The following is a 20,988-nucleotide window of genomic DNA, read 5'->3' as shown; positions in this document are numbered from 1 at the left end:
ACCTTCACAAGAGGTGTTAAAATTAAATACTATAGATTTTTTTTTTAATTTCATTACTTAAATATAAGTACATGAATGAATGAAGAAAGTAACTATAAACACAAAACAAAAAGACAAATGTGAATGCTCAATGCTGACAGTTCCACGGATTGAATATATCAGAAACATATATACATGTATATATGTTTCTGAAAATATGATATCGTGTAAATAGGATTAAAGATATCAAATCGGGAGGAAATCTAGAAGACAGTTTTTTTCCACAATTTTAGACAGTTAATAGTGCAATGTATAGAATGTGAACATTTTCAGTAATCAAGCGTATACGTACATACTGCATTTACCTGTTGATGTGCATACATGTACTTTACAGCGTTATGTAAACCTGTTTTTAATACCCTAATGTATGTTGTAAACAACACAATACACCACACTCAACGTTGATGTACGTGTTTGCATACAACTTATGTATTTCGATCATTCTCGTGTAATTGTATGAAATGATTCCCAATCTGTTTTACATTAAAAATTGCTTGATTTATTGATCTGTCATACTCTCTCCTTATAAATCCTTGGTATTACATGTGCACATGCAGAAACATATATTTCTGTTAGAAACATATACATGTATATAGATACTGGTATAATACAGGAATGGAAGATGTAGATAATTATGATCTGTACATATACATGAAAGCCGTAGATTTGGATTGTAAGTACATGATCTATGAAAACGTATTGATAAGGATTGATATCTTTTTCTATAAATTCAGTACGAAACCTGGAAAATTGCATCTCCGTCTTTTCAACTCGTCAGAAGTTTATGAATCGCATGCGTAGTATTTCTCTTGACCTACTAGTATGTCCTTTGAACTTTGACCCCAAGTTATTTCATTCATTGCGCACAGTCATTGAAAAATGACACGTTAATAAATTTAAAAAAAGATAAACCGGGTTGTAAAATATTAACAATCTATTTAATTTTTATTGATTGCTAAAAGTTATGGAAAATTCCAAGAAAAAGAAAGATAAGTGTGAATATAAGCAGCCTATCGATCGTGTGACGTATTGTGTTTGTGTCAAGCGGCCCCTGCTAACGAAATCGACCAGCAGGAAGAGATCAGAGCAGAGGGAGAATGATCGGTGTAGGCCTTTTTCTCGGGGAAAAATAGAAAGCTTTAGGCCAACAACCAGGGAAGTACTATGTCATTACATTGTTGTGCCTTAAGATGTTCGAGATATGAGTTTAAACAACAATATTGAGATGAACCCGACGAGTTATAGGTACCTGGTGGTCGATTTCATAAATTACCGGCTGAGCCGACATGGTTATACGTGGGATAACTGCCCACCTTTGGAAGCTCGAACAAATGATGTTCACAGAACTTTACGAGCTCTTGGTGATGAATTTGAAGAGCGATTTAGGACCCAATTTGACGACATGGTGAATCAGTTACATATTACTCCGAACACAGCGTATCCGACCTTCCATCAGGTGGTCCAAGAGCTGTTTATTGATGGTGTAAATTGGGGTCGAATCGTAGCTTTATTCGGATTCGGAGGTGCAATAGCTGTAGACTGTGTTAATAAAGGAATGCCACATTTAGTTGATTCAATCGTGGAATGGGTATCAACATATGTAGAAAATAATCTGGACCAATGGGTTACTACGAGTGGAGGATGGGTAAGTTTTAGACTGTTATAAACACCATGTAAAGGGGGTTTCCAACAAAGAATCTTCATGTAAACAAAGCCTCTCCCATCGTGGTCATATACGGTAAGGCGTTAGGAAAACGTTCCACATGACTGATCTTTAATGTCAACAGTTTCTCAGCCCACATACTTTAACTGATGTCTCATGACTTGGGGATGTAGACAGTTGTATATATACACTGTCACACACATGTGGATGACAACTAACTTTGGAGGCATGCAATATTTTATAGTCCACAAACTGCACTCAAGTTTGTAAATTAATACTTGCCGAATGATGCAAGTGTATATAGTTTTGAAAGTTGACAAAAAATATTTAAGTTGTGTTAGAAATGTGGTTTAAAATTTGCTATCATATTTTACACGGCAAGGTAATATAAGCATTATTGCTAGACTTTTAATTGGGGAATAAATTGCACTACACTACCCGATCACCCTTTATATGTAGATATACAGAATTATAGTCACACCAGAATTACATGGATTTTCTGTGGGTTCTGTTTCTGGTTTCTTTCCCAATACAATTTGGTGATGCCGTGTAGATCTGGCTGTGAAATTAAACATGAAGAAAAAAGTTTTTGCTGTTTTTTTTTTTTTTTTTTTTTTTTTTTTGGATAGGGGGGGTTGGGGTCAAAACTATCATTCAAACTAAAAAGGAAAGAAAAACTATTGTAAAATACAGAAAAGTTGGTTTGATATAAATCAAATCAATTTGCTTCAATGGAATATTATGAAATGTGTTTTATTTAATGACTGTTTAAAATTCTACATATATTCTAGGTAATGAATATTGGAATTTGGATCAACCACAAAAATTTTAAAGCAGTACAGTGTTAATTTTAGCTGTACTGAACTAGCTAAGTTAGTTCTAGATTGTACTCGTTCCTGTGTATGATTTTTTGAAAAGATAGATCTTATTGATTAATAATGTATGTCAGTGGTATTGTTTTTACCATTATTGATCGTCTAACAGTTATATACATGTCGGCTGCCATCATGAATAGGTCACAAAGTGCCAGTTGTGCCAGCGTATATGTGTGGTAAATAGAGGTATACCTATTAGGTATATAATTATTGAATCGCGAATAGCAGGGTAGAAATACATAACAATATGGGTCATTGCCGAACATTCCTATGAGGTTTTTTTCCATTATATCTAGTAATCTTTTGATCATTATAATGCCTCTGAAGTTACATGTACAGACTGTACACTGGCGTGGTTATATTTGATTTTAAGTGCAGTATAATCTTGTTTTGACTGTGGTCCAAATAATTGAATTTCTTGAATTTTAAGGATTTAAGGTATATTGTTCTTGGAGTTATGTACAGTAAGCTGATCAATTCCTGGTGGTTATAGAAGGTCCGCATATTTTCCACACCCACGTTCAAATTCTGACTTGGGTAATTATATATGATATATATGATATCTATCTATATATTTGCTTCGGTCTGTCTAAGTACATGCATATGGCATGCAGTGTATTTCAATAATATCTCAAGTTTTTGAATGACATCAGTCATGTTACATGGTTTGATCAAGATTTCTGTTTTATTTTAGATGTTTGTATGGTCAATTCACTAACTTAATTAAAACCAAACGAGGGGAGATAATCTTCTGTAGCATAAGAATAAAACTTGGAAATCTTTATTTAACATTTAGGCTCTGTGGCCAGTTATAAATCTCCACACCAATCTTGAAATGTCCAATGTTCATGCCTTAATGATTGTATTTATTTTCACCTGAAGAAATTTCTTGCCGTTAGTATATATGTCAGAAAAGTTTGATTTATTAAAAATTCATGTACGACATATAGCTGGCAAACTTCCAGTTCATCGATAGAAAAGGAAAAATCAATCAGAAAACACTGAGTGGTATGAATGGAAAGTTTTACAGCATATTCCATCCACCACTGTACCATGTATAAAGGGTACAATCGTCTTTTGTATTTGTCCAGTCAGGTTATATTTTACTGGTTTGTTCATGATCATGTTAAAGAAAGTAAAATCACGGAAATTTATTTATAAAGTCATTGCAATTTTTCACAGGACAGATGATGATTTATAGATTTTTTAATAAATCATATTACGCTATACATATTTACATGTTTGGGATATATTTATTTACAGTAAAGTTTTGAAAATACTAAGTAATAGCAGTATGAATTGAACATACCTCTGGTATAAGAACTTTTAACAATTACTGTTTTCTAAAATTAATCTTGAAAGGTAAATACTGATAAACAGCTACGTACAGCAATAAATAAATTCTACAATTGACATTAATCAGCTATCCATGACTTTACAATCATAAATATGCAATGAGTACTCTCATCACTGTACTGTATATATATATATATAGTTAGCTGTTAAATACATGTATATGCCGAATGGCATTTGTCCTCTTTTTTCCTGCGGAATTCCAATCTATTGTTATTGTAGAATGGAGTATTTGTATTGTACTAATCGGTTTGCAGTCATGCATGTTATAGTTCAAATACAAATTCCACTGTGGCTGATTGTCAGCCAACTCCTATATATATACAATGTACCAGCACTGTATTTCTGTAAAAGTCTGTACAGGTAAAACTCTTGTCTCACCTGCAGCTGTTTAACCAATCAGAGTCCTAGAGATCTTTAATGCAGTTTCACATTATTGCCCTCAATTATCATGCTGTGGAAATTCAAAACCCCCAATTTAACAGCAGCAGTTTTTTTAGGTTAAACTCATACAGAAGCCTGAATCAAATATGGTTTCCCGATCCAAAACACTTAAAATTCATTCTATATTAAATTCTGTAATATATGTTGTTTGGTATTCAAAATAAAAAAGGTACTGTCATACCTGTCTAATTAAAAGCATCAACCTCTCTATCATTAAACCGGCTTAATAATTATAAGCTTTAGTCGACCAATTGCTTGGGTCCCAAATTAAATCAAATTGCGTATTCTAAACAATTTTGGCCTGTGACTATTATGAACATCTATAATTCTTAGATAAACTTTATAGACAAGTTTGAATGTAATGTAGATACCATCAAGGAAATTATCCTGTTTTGGAACATTGGATTATTGAAAAAAAAAAAAAATAATAATAATGCTAAAAATAATCTGAGGCCCAGAGTAGCAGTCTTAACAAATCCATGCAATTTGGATTATATTTAGACTATGGCCAACAGACCCTAATTAATAAGTTGTTGATAAGACTTCTTTTATGAGTGTAGGTAGTTAAGTTTCGGAATATATAAGATGGAGAAAGTGTAAAGGAGAAGGGACACTTGATCAGGTTAAATAAAGGGAAGGAATATTTTCAGTACCGGGTATTCTTATTTAAATTTTATTAATGTTAGATCTAGATATTTTGGTCATGTTTGGGGCATTACATAAGTATGTATACATGTATATACACACTGGTGTTCATGGATTTATATATGTACCTAGCTATATTAATGTGGTATATACATGATGTATATTTCATGGTAGTGTATAACAGTACTGTAACATTACTCAATATAAAGTCTGACTAGATTATGACACAATTGTTGATAATGTTACCAAAAATCTAGATCTCTTACACCTTATTCAGCAGATCTCGAAAGACGTCATGAATACCTATTTGGCTATTGGTAGAACCATGAAAGATATTTCCATAACAGTATGTGTAGTATTTGAAAATAAACTCAATATTTTTGTCAGTTATATGAATTAATAAAGAGACAATTTATAATATAATTACCAGATACTTTTTGTGTGACCAACAGGCTGTATAGATCAAGTGCAGAAAGGAATCAAACAATTAACAATTAACCAGATGTTTGCAATTCATAATTAATTATAATGTGCTTATAATATAAACTGCTGTTACATACGGTTTATACAATTATAGGGAAAAGGTAAACTAAGCATGTTTTTCCTTAGATTTATAGATTATGACACATCTAAGCTTTAAAAACTGTATAATCATAAATACCATTTCTTTCTGATATTCCTACATTAATTCAGTCAATTGCTAGACATGTACATTTGGTACATGTAGTTGAATAAACTCTTGTACTTTCGATGGCATAAAAACCCTAAATATAATAGTATCTTAAACAAATTCCTGAATTTCTTTTTTATATATGTTTTAAAGGATTAGGGATCAATGTCACTCCAGACTTTAAAGTGTGGGAATCGCAAGTATTATCTAGGAGGTCTGGCAAATAATGCAAGCAGGAAGAGCAAACAAAAGTGTTATATATAGTATATAGGTATATTTGACATTGACAAACCTGTACTGCATTTGAATATTTAACATACAGTAGTTTATATACTCCTGTGAACATTATAGAAAGTTTTTACTGAAATATGTCAATGACATAATCGATTGCATGAGGACAAAGGTATGATTATTTGTAATTTATGTACAGACAGTTAACTAGATAGACAACAACATGTATCCAAACCAATACACAATATGTATCCAATATATAGGTACTGAATTGGGGGTAATAAGACATATGGATGGCTATGGATATATTTTCTTGTCCAGGATAAATCTACTTTTGATGATCAGGGTAACTTGGTAAGAATTAAATCTTATAGAGGACAAGACAACCTGCTGCATGCACAACATATGTATGTCCCAGTATAAATACTTTAGCTTTAAAAGAGAAAGTGGCCAGGGTGAGAGAGGAATTAAACATATGCATATGTATGTCAATTTCCATCTACAAGTCCCATGTTGACAACATACCTAAGCATCTTTAATTATCCTGCAGGGTAGAAATTCTTGTTTTGTGGCCCCATGAGTACATATGAAACCTTAATTTGGAATTACTTGTCTTTTGAATTTCCACTTGTTTGTACATATTAAAAAAGAGGGGTTGTGGGGAAGGCTACAAGTTTTACCTGTCATGCTTTATTGGATCTAGGTAGATGTTGCACAGGTAAGCATATACCTTGTGTGGGACTGGTATTTTGTTGTTTATTGATAAACATGTAGCCAGTGTTGAATTGATCTTGATAAGCGTGTAGTGAAGACATCCAGATAAGGACACAGTTGGGTGTGATATTACCAATAATTTGAAATAACTGAATGTTGAGACATTCATTTTAATCATACATGAAATAAGTCTCACGCATAAATATTATTTTGAACTTTAATTTTATAAAATAAAATTCATTTCAACGCTGTGTACACAATTTAATATAAATCCCAAACCATGTTTATATATAATTTATAACTGGAGATTGAATAAAATCTTCACTATTTTATATATAATTTATAACTGGAGATTGAATAAAATCTTCACTATTTGTCCATATGGTAAGTATATAAACTGTTGATAGCATTATTTAATCACCTGAAGCTTCATCCTCCCATATGTTGATGAGAACAGATAGTTATTGGCCCACAGCAGTACTCTTCAGCTGCATGATTTTTGAAAACTACTCAGCCAAGTAAAAGAATCCACATATATACTAGTACTTAATGAGAAGTGAATATGTATATGCTCTCTCCCTGAAAGTTCAATTACCCTAGATCTGGTAGCCTCAAGGTTTGTTGATATTTTTACCTGACATACCAAGACTGAGACACACTCATGATCACAGGTGATAGTTCTTGATGTATGTACATGTTAGATACATCTATATTTGAAATACATCTGTACACAGTAATGATTAACCACTCAGTACTTACCCATACATCTGTACACAGTAATGATTAACCACTCGGTACTTACCCATACATCTGTACACAGTAATGATTAACCACTCAGTACTTACCCATACATCTGTACACAGTAATGATTAACCACTCAGTACTTACCCATACATCTGTACACAGTAATGATTAACCATTCAGTACTTACCCATACATCTGTACACAGTAATGATTAACCACTCGGTACTTACCCATACATCTGTACACAGTAATGATTAACCACTCAGTACTTACCCATACACCTTACCCATACATCTGTACACCCATACATCTGTAAACAGTAATGATTAACCATTCGGTACTTAACCATACATCTGTACACAGTAATGATTAACCACTCAGTACTTACCCATACATCTGTACACAGTAATGATTAACCACTCAGTACTTACCCATACATCTGTACACAGTAATGATTAACCACTCAGTACTTACCCATACATCTGTACACCCATACATCTGTAAACAGTAATGATTAACCATTCGGTACTTAACCATACATCTGTACACAGTAATGATTAACCACTCAGTACTTACCCATACATCTGTACACAGTAATGATTAACCACTCAGTACTTACCCATACATCTGTACACAGTAATGATTAACCACTCAGTACTTACCCATACATCTGTACACCCATACATGATAAACCAACATCTGTACACTGTAATGATTAACCACTCAGTACTTACCCATACATCTGTACACCCATACATCTGTACACCCATACATCTGTACACAGTAATGATTAACCACTCAGTACTTACCCATACATCTGTACACAGTAATGATTAACCACTCAGTACTTACCCATACATCTGTACACAGTAATGATTAACCACTCGGTACTTACCCATACATCTGTACACCCATACATCTGTACACCCATACATTAACCACTCAGTACCTAACCCATACATCTGTACACAGTAATGATTAACCACTCAGTACTTACCCATACATCTGTACACAGTAATGATTAACCACTCGGTACTTACCCATACATCTGTACACAGTAATGATTAACCACTCAGTACTTACCCATACATCTGTACACAGTAATGATTAACCACTCAGTACTTACCCATACATCTGTACACAGTAATGATTAACCATTCGGTACTTACCCATACATCTGTACACAGTAATGATTAACCACTCAGTACTTACCCATACATCTGTACACAGTAATGATTAACCACTCGTACTTACCCATACATCTGTACACAGTAATGATTAACCACTCAGTACTTACCCATACATCTGTACACAGTAATGATTAACCACTCGGTACTTACCTAACATCTGTACACCCATACATCTGTACACTGTAATGATTAACCATTCGGTACTTACCCATACATCTGTACACAGTAATGATTAACCACTCAGTACTTACCCATACATCTGTACACAGTAATGATTAACCACTCAGTACTTACCCATACATCTGTACACCCATACATCTGTACACAGTAATGATTAACCACTCAGTACTTACCCATACATCTGTACACTGTAATGATTAACCACTCAGTACTTACCCATACATCTGTACACAGTAATGATTAACCATTCGTTACTTACCCATACATCTGTACACAGTAATGATTATAACCATTCGGTACTTACCCATACATCTGTACACTGTAATGATTAACCACTCGGTACTTACCCATACATCTGTACACCCCATACATCTGTACACAGTGATGATTAACCATTCGTTACTTACCCATATATCTGTACACAGTAATGATTAACCATTGGTACTTACCCATACATCTTTACACAGTAATGATTAACCATTGGTACTTACCCATACATCTGTACACAGTAATGATTAACCACTCAGTACTTACCCATACATCTGTACACCCATACATCTGTACACAGTAATGATTAACCACTCAGTACTTACCCATACATCTGTACACAGTAATGATTAACCACTCGGTACTTACCCATACATCTGTACACCCATACATCTGTACACCCATACATCTGTACACAGTAATGATTAACCACTCAGTACTTACCCATACATCTGTACACAGTAATGATTAACCACTCGGTACTTACCCATACATCTGTACACCCATACATCTGTACACAGTAATGATTAACCACTCAGTACTTACCCATACATCTGTACACAGTAATGATTAACCACTCGGTACTCACCCATACATCTGTACACAGTAATGATTAACCACTCAGTACTTACCCATACATCTGTACACCCATACATCCGCACACAGTAATGATCAACCACTCAGTACTTACCGTATGAAACGCTATAAGCACCCCGTCCCCCAATTGTATGCGTTATAACCTATTCAAACTCTGTCCTAAAGACTGTCTCATCATCGATTTTGATATTATATCTGTATTAAATCTATGATAGCAACCCATAAACAGTATGTTGAGATCCTAATTATAACTAGATATATATACAGACGACCTCCAGACTGTGTTTACAAGCTGTATAATGTATAAGCTAATTTGCATAACTATAAGCCATGCATCATGCACTTTTTGTATTGACAATCGAAGGCTTTCTTATTTTTATGTAGGGTAAGTACAAAATTTACAATAGATAATTTCACTCTTGGATTAATGTGTGTATGTACTCTTATCTGCATGCATAAACATCAAGCAGTATCAGGTGTATGAACAAACATCCTGATAACCGTATGTGTACTAGTATAAACTGCTCAGATTTTCTATTGTTACCAATTGATAATAATAAGATGAGAAACACAGGCCCATTGAGCCTCTTTTGAAATAATTGTTTGCCATATATATGGTCATTCTTATTGTTTTGAATGCTGGTGTCTTGTACGGACAAACACAGAACAATTACAGTTTGCTATAAACTATGCTTCCTGTGGTGTGTAATATTGATTACTAACATTGTCGCTAGCTGTCTATAAATGTACTGATGGGATGAAATGTCAGACACTTGACACCATTGTGGTAAACAATAGATTGAATTCCACCTACATATCCATTATCATGCTCTATTGAACGTCTCCATTAGTAGTACTATGATTTGTAAGTAGGTTTTACTGTCACAACATATTAATTCTTATTATATCTAATGGTTTAACTCGCTTCATCTATAATTTTACGAGCTCCTTCGTATGTATGGCAGAACATTAAATTGATTAAATATCTCTCCTAAGATATCCCAAGTGAGGTAGTTTGACTCTGAGTTGTGATATAGTTTATTGATATTTTCCTAATTGTTGTATTGCTATAGCTATCTTCAAGCAATAAACTGTCATTCACATAAAACACAATTGAAATTGAAGTGTTGATGCAATTGTACAGTCTATACACTTTAGGAAAAGGCTGAGCTTGTCTGTGTAAATGGATTCCAACATTCGGCTTGTACTTAGTGTCGTACTTAGTGTCTTGATATTAAAAGCTGGGGGTTTAAGTTGACCAGGAAGTAAACATATATTATTGTCGTTTGAACTTTTAAAATTTCATTGAAAACAGTAATGTAGGAAACATGTATAGCATGCACACATACATTGGTATTCAAAAGCAATAAATATACATAGATCTTTTACTTGATGTAAACTTGAAATTAAAAACTTTAGTAAAGATAATATGTTCTAACTTATTCATATTTAGTTCTCAGGCTAGACAAAGCAAAAATAACAATAATAGGTTGTTCTGATTGACAAAAGGTGAAATATATTGGAAAGGACAACAAATGTCCAAATCATAATACACATGTCTCCAGGTTTAGGAAATTGAGTGTAAAGTGTTTGTCTAAATATGACTGATATCTGTAATGTTTAGGTTGTCAGTTTTGAAATCCAATAATATGCAAATTGAACATGTTTTTATTTGGCCTCAGATTTGGCAAAATAAGTTTAGTACATCATCCTACATATCTATGATCATATATCATCATCAACTGTTAATGCTGGTGATGATGGCACTAGATCATTAGTACTCATTTAATGATTTATCTATATTATATATAAAGGATATGTAAATTAAATATGTCATTAACTCATATTACTGTAAATGGCAATCAAGACTACAGTGATCATATAGTGTGTGCTATGTATATGTGTATTGGTGGATATTACTAATATAAATGTCAGATATCAAGTCTGTGTACTAATGGATATAGATTCATTGCCGTGTAGGACTTAATTATGTAATAAAAATAGTTATAGACAGTTAATAATTTGTATATGAATGCTGGCTGCCAATGAATGATGTAATCATAAATGGTCAGTGTAGTTTCTGTCCACATAAGAACTATAATTTTCAAAATTTAAAATATGATGATAAATCCTTAATTTACAATATGAAGTTGATGCATTTGAACTGAACATTTATTTATAGAAAGTAGTTTACCTTGGTGGCCTATGGTCTGTATGATGTGATCATTTTGTTGGTGGTTTAGTGGGATAACACTATACAATAGGTTCTGTTAGTATCATAAACCCATACAATGGTCAAGATCATCCATCAATATTTCATATAAATAAGGAAGACTCTTTTTAAGTAGTACTGACACTACTGTTAGCAAGTCCTTAAGTAAAGAAAACCCAGATCATGATCATGAACCATTTCAGATCATTAGTCTAAAAGTAGTCCAGGGATTTGGCATTCAGGTTTGCCAATCACAGATCATTGTACAGTTGGCTGAATGTACCGAAACTTACATATGAGTTTGTTTCACAAATGATTTGTAGTGACTAATCTTGTAATGAAATAACAATTTAGAATAGGATGACTTAATTTGTAAAATGTTCTTTCCTATAAAAAGACTAATCTGCCTGAGATGGTTGATTGAAGGCAAACTTAATTTGATTCCAATACAGAAGACTAACAGAAATAAAGTCTTCTCAACCACTTCTTGTTTAAATGTTGACTACGACCAATTCATATTTGAAGAACGATTTTAGGACATTAACTTATACGTAGGCAGAGCTTAAGCTGGAATTAAGCCTGGAATGTGTATATGGAAAGGTCGGTGGAAGCGTGCCAAAATATTTTGATTGCTTAGTTAGCCCACGTAGGTTTTCCATTGATGACTTTGAATTGCCAGGCATATATAATACAGTGTACATACTTTTGTACTGTGTTTGTGCTTGATTGATTATATAATTAGTACGTATGTATGGGAAATAAAGCGACTCGGCGAGAATGACTTCTTTAGTCTGCCCATGTCCCGATATGTTAATGCCATCAGCAAATGATATTGGCAATATTATTTTTCATGTCTAGCCGCATATCAAATGCGTGTATACGTATGACTTATTAAAAAGGCTCACAGCTCATTGGCATGTTTTGCAAAAAGACTTCTTCTAGTTCTCTCCAGTGATAATAATTACCGATAGCTATGGTGGGTTTGAAGGCTAAAACTATCAGCTTATTGAATTGAGATTCACTGGTTTATTTCAATGTCTGAGTGGTGTTGGTGGTTGAGCCCTTTATAAAAGTTTTGCTAATGTAATTGAAATTCTGATCCTTGTTCCAATAAGTTATACTTTTTGGTAAGTTTGAAATCTGTACCAGCTGTATAACATACAAAAACTGAGAACGTCATCTAGTTAGAATCCAACTTTTACAAAGGCTCGTAGCTCGGTGATTGAATGTGTCTGAGTGTGTAGCGGATTTGTGTCTCTGTAACATTGTACAGACTAGATGATCTAGACCTATACCACTGTACAGACTAGATCAACTAAACCTTGGCAGTTTCCCTTATGACTTATTCATGACCAGTACTTCCATTCAACTCCCCAAGTGACGATGAAATTGTGAAGCCTCGTCGCCAAGTCACCTAACAATGGCACGACAACACATAGCAACTGTATTCATAGTACATTCATCATTTACTTAACGAACTCTTCCTGATATATGATAATAATAAGTTTTAGAACATAATAAAATTGTGTTATATTAACGGGGACAATATTTGTAATAATAATAATAATAATAATAAGTATTAGAACATTCTAAAATTGTGTTATATTAATGAGGACAAGATTTATAATAATAATACGTATAAGAACATACTAAAATTGTGTTATATTAATGAGGACAAGATTTATAATAATAATACGTATAAGAACATACTAAAATTGTGTTATATTAATGGGGACAAGATTTATAATAATAATACGTATAAGAACATACTAAAATTGTGTTATATTAATGGGGACAAGATTTATAATAAAAATAATAATACATATAAGAACATACTAAAATTGTGTTATATTAATGGGGACAAGATTTATAATAATAATAATAATACATATAAGAACATACTAAAATTGTGTTATATTAATGGGGACAAGATTTATAATAATGATAATAAGTATTAGAACATACTAAAATTGTGTTATATTAACGGGGAAAGATTTGCCTCATGATATCAGCCAATCAGTTTTTCTATCTTTAGGGGATTGACGTCTGTCTCTGTCGTTGTCAGTATGTAAGACTGGGTTGGAGGACGAGGTATATCCTAGGCAGTATGTTTCAGTCAGATAACACTAAAGTAGATAATAGGTTAGACCTACATGTATCACTGAAGGTACACACATGGATATACCCTGGTATCCTCATGCATCGTACACGTGGTATCTAAAATTGTATCATCCTTATTGACTACTAAATAGACAAGGTGTTAGGTATGATTTGATAACACAAACTTCAATGACCTGTAAAAGTACAGGTGTGCAAATGAAAGTGCAATATACACCTGGAGTAATATATGAGTGTTAAGAGGCCCTATCTATGTGGCATGTGTTCGGTATATGTAGACTTGAGTGATATGGCCTTGGAGACATGCCCACCTTTTCTTAGTAAATGTAGATAGGAATGCTTCCACAATGCTTTGTGTTTTGAGGACCATTATTTGATCTATATATAGCTATTTGAGACTGGGTTATGTAGATATTAGGTTAGACTCTTATTTGATGTAAGATACCATTTGTAATATATACGTACGAATTCACCATGAATAGGCATTGGAATAAGAACTGTATCGTTTGTGCATGTAAGTCTGTACCCAATGATTGATGTTCGGAGGAATACTGGTATCTTTCACCATTCTATTTGTAAGCAGTAGCTGTGTCCCTCTGGGTAACGTAACCAATGAATGTAGTTTTGAGAAGTGAGAAATAATGTAATCCTTTATAACATGGCAACCGGTGATCATGAATGCGTTTTGTCTTAAGATGCATAAACAGTAACCAGATCTAATGAAGGAGAGCACGTAACTGTTTGACCCACTTTTGATGGTATTACACCACATCCTCTTGGCTACCATCAGCGTCCATTACTGACATCTTCCGCCCACTCTTATCATAAGCATTGATAAGCGTACTCTTATGTAAATATAAACATGCACTGTACATAACAGATTGTACTGGGATAAAAACAGTGAATTGCATCCTCGGTCTTATGGCAAAAAACATTCAATTTAGCTGTATAAATCCTTAAACATACTGATTGTGAAAATCTTTTTAACTTTACTCTTATAATCAAACCCTTTATATTTTAGTATTCGGTATATGTAATTAACAAGATGACGTCGACGCTTACCATTATGTAGCTAATGGTCTTATCTACGATGTACAAAATATTTTTCACTATTTTGCCGTAAAACCATGTTATGAATTATTGTGAGGTCACGCTGTATTACTGCTTTACTTTATGTTTTGTGTTCGTGTTGCTGTCCGTGTGTTTTAGACTTTAAGTCGATGTCAAAAGGTGGGAGGCCAGAGTAATTTGATTATTTGACATACGTCTAGCTAAAGATCTAATAGTATCTGATAAGTGTACCAGATTAACTTCATTATATGTCTTCTATTTACAGGATGGTTTCGTGGAATTCTATGAAAACGGAAACGCCCGACGGAGGGAGAGCCCTTGGGATAACATATCTGGTGTCATTAAGTATGGCATGATTGGAGCCATTGGGGCAATGGCCCTTGGGGCAATTCTTACCCAGAGGACGTGAGAAAAACTGGCAGGACCAGTTACCATAGCAACTGTTAAAAGTGAAAAAGTGTATCGAAAAAAGCAGCACGAAAATCGCTTTCGTGTGAAAGGAAGTAACAATTTTTACCAGTAATGGTATTAGCTAATTCTTTAATATGGATACACGTGCGTTGTCATGGCTACAAATGTCAGTGCTCCTGTGACGCGCACGTTCAGCGCTCATGGCTGTTTCGGCACGGAATCCCATTGGTGTAGCTTTCCGTTTTGTCTAAGATGGAAGGATTTGATTGGTAAATAAAGGATCATAACCTTTGACTTGAATTATCGGCAGCAAATAGTTTTGATGCTCCTATCAAAATGAATGTAAGGGTTGTTTGAACTGTTTTATGTATCTAGAAGTCAAACAGAAATATTTGATTAGAAGAAATCATATAGGTAACAGCGATGTGACTCGCAGCGTCGTAAAAAGATAGACCAAACGTTTACTCGACATTAGAGAGATGTATTGAGCTTACTATATTTTATTTTGATAATGATTTTAAAGAAACATAAAGCCTGGAAAATTATCAGTATAGCAGAAAGTATTATTTGTTCAATATGTATCAAGCAAATGAAATTTTATCACGATTATAGAGGTGTTTTGATTGAATATGATGGCAAGTATATTCACGGTTTCTTAGTCATTGGGCTTATTTCAATTGCTGTTTGAATTTTACTCGTAAAAAGTTTATCTCCAGTTTATTGGTAAAAGGCTAAATTTGTAGTCTGGCTGCTTCTACGACCAATTTCAACATCTGTTTGTTATTTTTGTCTTAATAGCACACCTTTTCAATGTAAATTTGCATGAATTGGTTTTCATATTGTGTAGTTTAAGTTTGAACCTAATTACCTGCTAATTGCGATTCTGATAAGTTTAGACTTTTATTTACATAAATTAATATATTTTATATTGCTGCATATTTGCTTAATATGCTCCGATGATCATTCGATATCACGAAAAGGTGTGTTTGAGTACAAATTAAATGTGTGTGGATCCGTTTAAGGTGTGTGTTTATGTAAGGATGTGCACGAGTTGATGTATTCCGGCAAGTGAATTTAAGTTGAAATAAGTTCAGTACTAAAAGCTGTCAGTTATACACATATACGCTTTATAATTGCTTTGTCTTTCTTTAGAAATAAATTAAATCGATGAAGGAGTAAAAGAAATCCTGCAAGCAAGTTGTTGTTCAATATTGTAACGCTATGTCGATCGGCTACAGAATCGTATCAATCAACGTCTGATATGCATACAATTTGAAATAATAATTTTTTTATAAATTCATGTAATGTAGAAACAATCGCTGCTTATGATGTTCACAAGTTAGCTTTCCTCGTTAAAATGTTAGAATAGACGGAATTCTATAATGATTCTGTCTATATAAGTTCGATAGTACTTTCTAGAATTAATTCAGTCTTAAAGTGCATTTATATCAACCTTAAACAGAATCCGTTAAAGCCCGAAAAACTCATGTGTATTCATTTCTGACTGTAAAATCGGATTTATAGATGATAAATAAATGATAAAAAGATATTAAATCATAGGTAATCTTAATGATGAAGCTCTCTCTATAAACACTTGAATGATTAAGGGTATCGAGCATACGTACAAATTGGCTAGATATGACACAAATATTCGCATTATTGAGGTTAATACATATATAACATCTCACCCACTCATCCGTTTATGAGTCAGTAACATGGTTATCTAATAATACTCGATGCCTGTGATCCCCATGATCTATCTGTAAAGAGACCGCTGTATATTTGTGAGGGGAGAACATTGGCAGGAATCTGTCATACCTGGCAAACTTGCACCACTTAAGGCTTCTTCTTTGGCAAGATGTCATAACCACTTCATTCTAGGTTACTTCAAGAGTGTTTGTGCGGTATATATACTATAATTCCGCCAATTTTATTTACGTACGGCTGATTATCCAGGAAAAAGCCAGTTATTTCACCATTTTGTTTTATACTTGTTCTACACACAAATGTACCCTAAATAAATACGGAAATCCCAAGCATGTAGTTCTGAATACATTCATAGCTATGCATCGATTTTGAGTGTTTCTTCAAAAATATGTCATGATTATCATAAAAATACTTCGTTTTAAAGGGCATCGGATATCGTCCTTGACATCTGCACAGAAACCTATTGTAAATGGCACGAATGACCGTGACTGATTTAATACTTTCAGACTATTGGTCATACCACTGTATAATCTCGCACTGTAAAATAAGTTTTCCGTTGAGAGCATTCACGCTATAAAAACATGCTTGTAAAACCCATCCCGGACAAAGTTAATAATATGACTTGTATTTTCATTACTACAAGACTATCCAATCATATTTTCGTCACGCTTTAAGACATGATGAAGCGTTTGTTCAGTCTTTTCTCTCAAACATTGTCGATGTTTAGTGCATGTATTGATGTTTTAACAGTGTTTTCTGTAGCTGCCCATAGCTCGATATACACTGCATCCAAAGAGGATCAGTTGCTCTCGTTGATAAAAAAAGTATGGAATACTCCAAGTTGAATATAGATATCCGCACAACACATGATATATGAGGGGGACCGTCCTTTAATGATCCTAGTTGATAATAGGACGTAAATAAGCCAACCAACCAGCGAACCAAACCCGAAGTTTCGAACATACAAAGCCCTTTGGGCAGATGGAAAGTTTAAGCATACTTTTATCCTGAAAGAAGATGCATGGAAGTACATGTACAACACATATTTTTGTATATGTATAGAGAGATGTACAGAGTTCATTGTTTTATTGTGTTTTACGTAAATGGAGGAAAAGAACACTGACGCGCCACGCACGTGATTAGAAATTTAATTGGAGAGAGATGTACTATTGCACTTTAGTAACATACATATGTAGTAAAATTGATACCCAATTATTAGCTTCATAGAATAGGACCTTTTTAGTTTTCTTCTGTCAGAATATTTTAATTCATTATCATTGTGGCATTTCATGTCGTAAGTTACTTACCCAAAATGGTTATCTGAAAATCCGTGGTTTTGTATATAAGTTAAATTATTTATTACTTCATTATCTATTGAATGACGTCATCCAAGAAATGTGGCATTTATTACATTTGAATGGGACCATATTTGGTCACTAAGACCATTATCAACCATATTAACGTTAACAGTAACGAGAGATCGTGATTGTGTGTTAAACTATACATTTATATATGATTCCCAATTTCTCGTCTTTTAAGACAGTGTTAGTTCCATCATGATTATTATATTTTAATTTGTTTCTAGAAACTATTCTTAAACATGTTTGAAGATAGCTAAATCATCAATCAAACAATCCCTAACAGCTACTGAGTTTGATGTATTTCGTTATAACATTGACGGATATATTAAATAATCTTTACTCCCTTTGAGGTACAGATCTTATAGCTGTAGTAGTGAATTAAACAACATGAGCTTCATTCGTTTTAGGTATGAAAAGCAATTTCTTAAATTGTCTAGTCTTATTGCGAAACGCTTTGAGCTTCAATTGTTAAATTGTTTGATTGTAGTTGTATAATTATTCAATTTCATGACATTAAATTACGCTCAAATGTAATTTTACAAGAGTAAAATTTATAAAATATTAAGGACAAAGATATATTCTATTATAACTTAAAGATTGTTTAGTTTGATGTTTTTACTGTCAAAATTTAGCAAACCAGATGAAATTTGCATGTTCAAAAATAGGTTTAGAATTTGTATTACTTTATTCATGCATAAATCCTCGTTTTGATTATATGTATCAGTGATACCACATTGGTTGTTACGTCATAGGCTTTCGTGATGAAATAACATGTCATTTTATGCAAATGATTATATGTTTGTTCACAGAAACAGATGATGTAAGAATTAATAGCCGTTGTCAGGAGCCGATAACTCTGTACCAGGGGAGATAAGCCTCCTTACCAAACCATTATTGTTGACATGTGTTATGATTGTGTGATTTGACCGTGTTAAGGGTGCTATAATACTGTGTATCTGTTTACTCAAGCGTTCAGACGTTAGCTTTGTTGTGATGCGATATATTAGGAGTTTTCTCCGCCTTCGTTGTTGAATCGTTCTTTCGTGTCTGTGTAATGCATCATGCAAGTTGATTTTCTGGAGAAAACATTTTTTTGATTGACTCGAAGAAATGCTTCTTAAAATCCTTTCTCTATCGTACAACTTTGTTTGACTGTCGTAAATTTAAACACTTGATGCAAGATAGATGTTTCCTTAATGTTTGCGGTAAATGTAAATTATATATCCGTAATTTCTGTTTGTGGAAGTTTATTTGATTTTTGATTGGAAAAGAAATTACTTTAAAAAATCGACATTCAAAACAGGTATATTTTCTTTTTAAATAATGTGTATATGTTAACATTTGTTGTGAGAAAGCAGAAACATAATTGATATTCACATGTATATACATTACGAATAATTATTGGTCCGTCATGAAAACTCAGTTAAACATTCATTATAAAATACAGTTGTTGAATATACTTTCTTTTGTTACGTGCTCGATGATATTGTATAATGAATAAAATAAGTTCTAAAAAAATCTTGTTTTTGTGATTATATAACAGGGTTCGATAATGAGCCTGCTTCAATAAGATGATTATATCGTAATAAGCTTTTGAATTTTGAGCTCGCTTCATATTATTCAGTCACAGAACATAGAAGAAATGTGCGCAAGTCCAAGTTTACAATATAAGCAGAAGAAACATTTGTAGACTTTTGAGTATAAAAGATAACATGTCATGAAGAAGTTAACGATTTCTGATTTCAGGAAAGATAGGATGATTAAAAAAACCTGTAGATATGGATAATTTTGCGAGTGCACTTTTCGCCAGTTCAGCTCTCAAACTGTTGGCTGTGTAATAATAATCGCACTTTGGATTTACAGTGTTATTAACCACACGTCAATATTTGCTTATTTTAATGCAAATATTAGCGGAGAGAGTATTTTCGATTCAACTATACACCATGCCATTATTTCTAGAACCGCTAGAAATACCATGAGGCTCGAATAAGGTGATCAGTGTATGTGGCGACAAAATATATTTCAGAGGCTTACTAATGGGAAGAAACGAGTTTGTCATTTAGCTTTGGCTTATCTGGAATAAAATTATTTCCTATCTATCCTCTTTGTTGCGGCAGTATCAAATTGTCATTATATAAAATATGCGAACAGCACGAATATCCAGGAAGTACACGCATATCGGGAAGACCAAGTTTTTCTTAATGTCTTCTATGGTATTAAAGGTTTTAGTTCCCGTTAAATTAAGTGATAATTTGCATGTCAAATGAGCGGAATTAATTTGATCAGATGTGCAGTATGGATATATAAAAGCTAATAAGTCCAATCCGTTCTAAGAAATTTTATTGACATTAAATAATATAATGAGCCGATTATTTGGCCACATTATAATATATTTTACAAGCTGCTTAACGCGTCAACGCGTCATTGGTATACGAACTTTTGAACAAGTTTAACGAGGGCTAAATTTTTAACTAAGAAATTATAGGCAATCAAAGA

General features: G+C 33.3%; 1 protein-coding gene across 1 annotated transcript; it reads left to right on the top strand.

Annotated features, from left to right (window-relative positions):
- The first annotated feature begins 1,013 nt into the window (after positions 1 to 1,013).
- On the top strand, positions 1,014 to 17,491 carry LOC138314835 (bcl-2-like protein 2). Its single transcript, XM_069255411.1, has 2 exons — positions 1,014 to 1,684; positions 15,279 to 17,491. Exons 1-2 carry the CDS (start codon positions 1,241 to 1,243, stop codon positions 15,420 to 15,422), a joined length of 588 nt encoding a protein of 195 aa, XP_069111512.1. The 5' UTR covers positions 1,014 to 1,240; the 3' UTR covers positions 15,423 to 17,491.
- Positions 17,492 to 20,988: the final 3,497 nt, after the last annotated feature.

This window comes from Argopecten irradians, chromosome 2 (assembly GCF_041381155.1).
Source record: "Argopecten irradians isolate NY chromosome 2, Ai_NY, whole genome shotgun sequence".
NCBI classification, from domain to species: domain Eukaryota; kingdom Metazoa; phylum Mollusca; class Bivalvia; order Pectinida; family Pectinidae; genus Argopecten; species Argopecten irradians.
The sequence above is the reverse complement of the archived record's forward strand: the minus strand, read 5'-3'. Positions and strand labels throughout refer to the sequence as shown.